Below are 7,802 nucleotides of genomic sequence, written 5' to 3' on the forward strand. Positions count from 1 at the left end.
TGCATCCACTCACCCTCCTGAGAAATCCCTAACCCAAATCTGAGACTCAACCGATAAAGCAAGTTCGCAATCGATTTTTTTTTTTTTCCTATACCTCCCAGCACCCAGTAATAGAAGTTTGATGCTGTCATTTATAGGGGTTTGTCACACACCAGGCACCTCCGCCGGGCTGCTCCCTCCTCCAAGGAGCTAAACATTTCAAGATGATATTGAGAGCAAGAACCTCCCAAAGTAAAGTCTGGAGATGGTTGAAGAAAGCGGCACATGCCCAGGACAAGGGGTTTGTCCAGGGACTTACTCTCTATCCCAGTCATATTTCTGTGGATATCTGGGTCTTATGCTCTCATGCATTCTGTAGGTATCAGAGGGGAGAACTGTACTGTGTCCTGGATCCAGCATAGAGAAATAAAACATCAGATTTATTGTGGATGGAACTCCAGGGGTGTCCTCCCCATCCCAAAGCAGCTCAGTGAGGGAGAACAGAGGAGCTTGCTGAAAAAATCCAGTTGTCCTCCTAGATCTGACTTTGCTACTGGGACTGAGGGATGGACAAGTTCTCTGAGGGTTTTTTAAAATTTTTTTTAATTCACATATTTAATCTGGAGTGTTTGTGATTAAAATCCCGACTAGAGAGGACAGTCTTGTGGAAGAAACTGGGAATCCAGTGATGTGTTTTCAGGTTTGCTTCAACTTTCTGCATCTTGCTGCAGACACGGCTCACGGCTGTAACTTCTGGGCAAAACAGAGGGATGCTTCTGTTCTGCTGGACTTGCCTGCTTGAAGCTTTTGGTGGCCGGGTGTATGATGGCAGAGCTGAATGTATGCACACCTACATGGTCAATATCTATTTATGTATGTATGTATGTACGCGTCTACCTGTTTTTTCTGTCTGTCTGTTGATCTCTCTGTCCGTTCGTCCATCCATGCATCATGTATGCATGTCCGTGCACATGGAGGCATGTGAGCAACCTTATATGCATGTCGTGCTTTTGAAAAAGTGGGTAAGATGCAGCCAAGTTGACTTGTTGTCATGGGGAGGTGACTGTTGAAGACGGACTCTCTCCCTCTCCTAGGTGGCAGAGGGAATGGCATACATCGAGCGCATGAACTCCATCCACCGTGACTTGAGAGCCGCCAACATCCTCGTCTCAGAGACACTCTGCTGCAAAATTGCTGATTTTGGCCTGGCCAGGATCATCGAGAACGAATACTTGGCACAAGAAGGTGGGTGTCATTCCAACGTTGCCTCACCAACACATTTCCCTTATCTCTAATCCTCCTGCCATGCAGACGTGCCAAGATACAGGGTGTCCGGGGGCTGGGCTGGGACCACGCACGGGGCACCACTGATGAGGGTGTGAGACCACAGCCCCCACCGCTGCCACTGTCGGCACCCAGGCAGTGGGCAGAGCAAAGATGGGAGCCAAATATTGGGTCCTAGGAGAGGCAGCAGAGCTTGAGGACAATAAAGAACATTGAGGTTTGCAGAGGGAAATGGGAAAAAAAGGCTTTTTGCATTGTTTGGGGGAGTCCTGCTGAATCTCAGGTTGTGTTCCTGGAGAAATTTGAACTTTGCTAAGGAAACCAGCTGCCTGTGGCTACATGTTCACAGTGAGTCAGTCTGAAGGGAAGGAAATAGCAGTGTAACTCAATCATCGCACTGCAGAGGGGAACTGAAGCCACGAATCTGGACCTAACGACAGTTTCCAGATGTCCCAGGCAAACTGAGCCCAGACCAGGTCAGGTCCCTTCCATAGCAGAGGCACAACTTACAAAACATGGGGAGGGGTTGCACCTTGGCAGGTGTTTCTCATGAGAACAGAGTACCTTGAGCATCTAAACCAAAACCAACAGCCCAAACTAGCATACAAACCCCAGTATTTCCCATGTTAACGTGAAATCTCATTATGACTCCACCTGCAAAGCCAAGCGCCTTGCTGGGGTAGAGTATCTGAACTGGTGGTGGACAGGAGAGCCTGGCCACGAGAGGTGACAACTGGTTTAGCTGGTGCAGAGGTCCACCTACAGCTATTTGACAACAGGGTTACGTCAAATTCCTCTGGCAGCAGCTTTTTCTCTGAACTTTGTACTGACCTCTGACTCTGAGGTCAATTATGAGATCGTGTCATTCAGATTGCAAAGAAACTTTATAGAGCAGCAGGGAAAAAAGCAGAAATGATTGACATAAAACAATTAAGTCTGACATAAGTGGCACTTACCAGACGATTTTCAAATTTTGGAAATCTGTTCTCCTCTAGAGTTGGGATGAAGCTAAAATTCCCCATAAAAAAAAATGCTCTGGGGAAAGAAAATGGAATAGATTTATTTTTTTTTCTTATACAATAGGAAATTTTTCTTTCAATTTGCTGTCCAAAAATACTTTATGATACAAATTATACCCATTCCAACATGTAAAGCTATTTCAAAGTAGTAAAAGCTTGCAAATGTAATTTGTGAAATGTCATGAAGGGGTACTGTGAGATTGCTCCGATTTTTTAAGGCAGTTTTTATCCTTAAGAAACGTTTTGTTGAAATCAATATAATTCTGTTAACATACCCAAAGCAGCTACATTTCCAGTGGAAAATAGTTCCTATCAGCATTTTTCCAGGGATCTTTAATCTGAAATAACAACTGCCCCTCTATCTACTTTGAACGTTTTCACTTCATAGATCACATTTCCGAGCCTTGTCAGTCTACTTGTCAGAGTATGATGTGCAAGAACAAAAAGGCACTCACTTCACACTGTGCATTTGGGCTTCCAGTCTTGAAAGGATATACACAAATAAAAATGTGGTTTCCACTGCAGTGTTGAACACTTTTTTTTTTTTCTCTTACTTATCAAGGTGTTTGGGTTGGGTTTTTTTGGGGGTTTTTTTTTGACCTTGGCTAAAGTGAAATAGCAATCTTATGGTCATTGCTGTCCACAGTGTGAAAAACAAGAGTGTGTTAGACAAGATAAAATCAAGCGCCTTTTTTGTTGTTGTTTGTTTTAAATATACATACACAGCTGTTAGAACTGGAGAATTTCTATTTGCTGTATTGTTTATGCACTTTGGCTAAAAACAACCCCTTTCCAGTGAGTGATTTTCTATAGAATAGAATCCTACTGTCGTTGCCCTCTAATAAAGCTACTCGAGCCATTGGCTTTAGATAACACAGACACATAGTCTAAGCTACAGAAACTCACTGATTCCCCACGGCAGGTTGCTACCTGAAGAATCTCTCATGAGAGAGATGCTCACAAGAGCTGTTTGATGCCCAGGGGCTACAACAGGCCCTGCTCGCTCCCAGCATCTTGCCCTCGGTGTGCATGGTACTGGTGGGCCACCCGCGCCACCATTCCTGGCTCCAGTCCTGAGATCCCACTGCTAAACACACAAAAGATGCAAAGGTGTTATAAGACCGCAAAGTCCTCTGATTTAATCGGTAAAATAGTTTACCTAGATTTTTTTAATATGCATACTCTCAGTTACCTAGGGTATTAAGTTTCTCACTATTTGGGCTCTGTGTATCGGTATCTATGGGTGTTTATAAGCGGATACATGTGAAAAAAATCTTTTAAGGTGAAATAGCCTTGATGGCACTGGGAAAAGAACCAAGAAAGGCAAGGAAATGCCAGGTGGAAATGACCTTTTAATAAAAGCAGGAGATAGGCAGCAATTCCCTTCCTCTGGCCGTATCTCCATAACTCCACAGTTCCCTCAGTAAGTCCCATCGCAGCTCCCTGCAGCAGTCAGCAGCCCGCAGGACCCAGGGCTCGGTTTGGGGACCTGCTTGCCCACGCCTGCGGGAGCAGAGGCAGATGTTGTACCTCCACGTGCTATTTCCCTTTGCTCCATCTGGACAGGTGCCAAATTCCCGATCAAATGGACGGCGCCGGAGGCCATCAACTTTGGAGTTTTCACCATCAAATCTGACGTGTGGTCTTTCGGGATCCTCCTGACAGAAATCATAACCTACGGCAGGATCCCTTACCCAGGTACAGCACACTGCGAATACGGGATGAGTGTTCATCGACTTCAAAGCATCTAGTGATGCTTTATGCTTGAAGGCACATACTCAAGCGTGCTCAGACACACACGCCTGTCTCTTCATGCTGGGTTTCCTTTCCCAGGCTCCCAGGAGCCTCAGTTGTACCTGTACGATGTCTAGAGTGGAGCCAGGGAGGGGAAGGAGGGATGGAGTGGGGAGTGCAGCCCTGACGAAGGGATGATTCCCAGATAGGGCCCAGCATCGCAGTCCCTCACACCCTTCCAGCTCTGCCTGGATGTGAGCTACTGGGAGTACTGAGGGTTACCCCCAGAGTGCTGAATAACTCCTGTTGGGCTGTGTTTGCCTCCAGGGATGACCAACCCCGAAGTGATTCGCAACTTGGAGCGGGGCTACCGCATGCCCTGTCCGGACATGTGCCCTGCTGAACTCTACAATATCATCCTGAAATGCTGGCGAAACAAGCCTGAGGAGCGCCCGACATTCGAGTACCTGCAGTCGGTCCTTGAGGACTTTTACACCTCCACGGAGAAGCAATACGAGCCAGAGCCTCTGCAGTAAGCCACTGTCCCATGAACACCCAGGGACAGATCTGGAGGAAAACCATCACCCGGTGATGGATCATTTCAGGCCTTTCCCTTTCTCCTATGTCCCTTCACAATGTATTTGGAGATGGGGAACGAGGAAGGACATGAGGGAGGTGGATGCTGCCAGCTCTGTGGTTATCATGGAGACTGAAAAGGTGACTAAGGGCTGGTACAGCTCCTTCCTCACCCGCCTTGGAGGTCTGTACCCACTTCACAGACATCGCCTCCGCCACTAAGGACAGCAAACTCCTTTGTGACCCACCTGGACACAGAAAATGCCCCCAGCCCTGCAACTGCAGCCCTGGGAAGAGGAGGCCACGGCCGGGATGATGGTGTGGGGCGTGCACAGTCTCTCCCCATCTTCTGATGCCACTGCTGGCAATACTACAACCCCCTTCATGCCACGGGCAGGGGTGGGAATGTGTCCTGTCTGCACCTCCCGGGGCCACACCAGGCCCTCAAGCTCTGGAGCAAACTCTCCCGGCAGTGCCACCCCCTCTGCCCCAAGTCAGTAATAAAGAACTGGATACAACCTTTTAACATTTCTTTATACGGGCATCGGAGCGAGAACGAGCCCCTGTTTTTCCCGTGCCCACCCCCAGATCAGGGAGGAGAAGGGGAGAGGCCATGGGGCTCCCCGGGGCAGCGCGGGGTGATGCTGGGGTGGTACCCAGGGGAGGGAAGGGGGGATGTCCGGGGTACACCCCACCGACCGCCGACACAGGCAGCCCTGGAGCCCGGAGGCAGGAGATGTTCGTGCAGTGGCCACGAGATGTCCCTCCTTCCCCACAGATCTGTGTGGCTCCTGCTATCCAGCTGGTGGGGGAGAATTAAAAATATATGTATTAAACCACCAAAGAAAGAAAAAAAATACCCTCCTTGCTTTGCTGAGCACAAGCTCCTGATGCAGCACCGGTGCATCAAGCCAGCCCCATGGTAGGTCCTGCTCCACACCCAGCACCGGGAGGGTTCAAATGTTGTTTCCCTGGTTGCTGGTGCATCTCTGACCCACAGCTCCCGTGGGGATGCCCACAGGAGGCTGCAGGGTGGTCTCCAATCAGCAATAGCACTGGGTTGGGGAGTGGAGGGTGAAGAAATAAGGCACAGATGGCACACTGAAGGGGTATTAGGACTACAGGAGTGAGCACCCAGGTGGACTCTCCTTCAGGTTATGGCCCTGAGCAGCATCTCCCCAGGGTGCTTGGTCTGCTCTTTCCTACCTCATGAACCAGATTTTGAGTCCTTCCGCAGAGGGTGCTTTCCCTAGTGTAACAAGCGTGCTATGAGAAAGAAAGAGCTGAGATGACCCGTGTGCCAGAATAAATACCCGACCATCACCAACACATGACACGGAGTTACTTGTGCATGGCACTGCTGCAAGACAGCCTAGGAGGAAAGAGGAGTGGGAAGATTCGTAACAAATCCATAGAGATAACAGGGCTATCGGCAGCTGTATTCAGTCCAAGGCCTTGATCTTCAGTGCCATAATGCCCCTGTCCATCGCTTGTGATGAAACAAAATCCCCCACCATGATGCCAGTGGTGTTCCCAATGGGATAACGTGCTTGTGTCAGCATGAACAGCACTTTGCCTGTTTTCAGACGCTGTTTATCACTCCTTTGCAGACCCACAACTGGAAGAGCGAGCATGTAGGGGCTGGTCTAGCGTTCACAGAAGGCCAAAGTCTGTGGAGATGAATGCACAGCTTGGAAATGTCATTCCGGGAATCTTCAGGAGGGAAAGAGGTTTTAATAGTAGAAAATGGGTGTTCCAGACCAGGAGGAAGAGAACTGGATGAGATGCTATAACCTCAGTAATCTTAAATCTACTGGAGAGACCCTAGAGTGTCCAGGATGTTTTCACAGGGCTGGTGGATAGGGGTCTATGGGAGACCTGCACCCCTCTAGGACTGCAGCTGGAGCTGGGTGGGAAACCTTGGGGTGTGGAAAAGAGCATTAGACACCTGTGTTAGGGAGGTGGGATTCCTCCACCCCCAAAGTGTCCAAATCTGGAGGTCAATCAACCCCCAAAGTGTCTCAGAGCTCTTTTCTTATCCCACCCATAACACATCTGATGTACAACTGCTTTCCACAGCAGACCCATGGGCAGCTTCACTCCTCCTGGGAAGAGGTGGAGTTTCTTCCCAAGTCTTTCTGTGAGCTGGCAGAATTCATCTAATTCAGCAGGAACAGCTGGGGAGCCTGGGCATGGTTACACAGGCCTCCTCATCAAACCATCAGCAAACTTTGTGCACCCATCACCATCTTCACAACCTTGTTCCTTGGCCCCCCTGAGCCCAGTGCTAGTAGGTCCCAGTACTAATTTAACATGGATCAAGCTTGGTCCACTTGTTTCAGGGCTCCAAGGAAGAAGTTATATGTGCTGTAACTATACAAATCCTGTTTGATATGAGAAGCAATTATTAGTCATTTATTCAATAGTTTCACTGGAGTTGAAGAAACCGTCTTTCTCCCTGCTTGAAGTCCAGCTTGGGCTTTCATGTTTACCAGGAACTCCATGCAGGACTAGCAGATTTCTATTAATGAGATCACAGAATCACAGCATCATCTAGGTTGGAAAAGACCTCGAAGATCATCCAGTCCAACCATTAACCTAACACTGACCATGAATGACACACTGCAAATAAATATGAATGAAAGATATATGATGCCTTGACTGCAAATACTGCATTGAATTGAAAACTGTGGGTCATTCGTGCTGGAGCAAACTAGGAGGAAGTGTTACAGGGTGTCCGCTAAGCACTTGTGCATTTCATTATCACCCAAGGCCAAAGAGTCAAGTATTGTAGCTCAATTTAGAAAGGAAATGGATATTTTTATGGCCAATAGCAACACGTGGCTGAGCCCAGGCTGAACACAACAAAGAGACTAAGCTGTGCTTCCTCTGAAATGGACACAGTAGCTTTTTTTGTTCATGCTGCACAAACAACCGTTGAATTTTGTTCCCTGCCATGCCTGCGACAAATGGATGGGGCAGATACTCACCTGACCGCATAGTCACATGAGCTTCCACCACGAAGCTATTGCAGAAGCCACTGCCAACTCTTCCTTTGCTTAGGGGAGTGGGACTGGGGGCTGTGCCACCAGCTTGAGTCTTTCCAGGAGGTGGAAGGAGACCATGATCCCCATGGGCAGCCATGGTTTTTACGCAACAGCCACCAAAACCACTGGGAAATGGACCCCACAGCTCCAGCACAGCAGAGGT

At 48.5% G+C, this 7,802-nt stretch overlaps 1 protein-coding gene across 1 annotated transcript in view; it reads left to right on the forward strand.

Moving 5' to 3' along the window:
* The window catches only part of BLK (BLK proto-oncogene, Src family tyrosine kinase), a 35,216-nt gene extending 30,664 nt beyond the window's left edge, over positions 1–4,552 (forward strand). The window contains exons 11-13 of the mRNA XM_074921361.1: positions 1,074–1,224; positions 3,849–3,980; positions 4,344–4,552. Of these exons, the coding sequence (XP_074777462.1) occupies positions 1,074–1,224; positions 3,849–3,980; positions 4,344–4,552 (492 nt within the window). The remainder of the gene's footprint in view (positions 1–1,073; positions 1,225–3,848; positions 3,981–4,343) is intronic.
* Positions 4,553–7,802: the final 3,250 nt, after the last annotated feature.

This window comes from Athene noctua, chromosome 1 (genome assembly GCF_965140245.1).
Source record: "Athene noctua chromosome 1, bAthNoc1.hap1.1, whole genome shotgun sequence".
Lineage (NCBI taxonomy): Eukaryota > Metazoa > Chordata > Aves > Strigiformes > Strigidae > Athene > Athene noctua.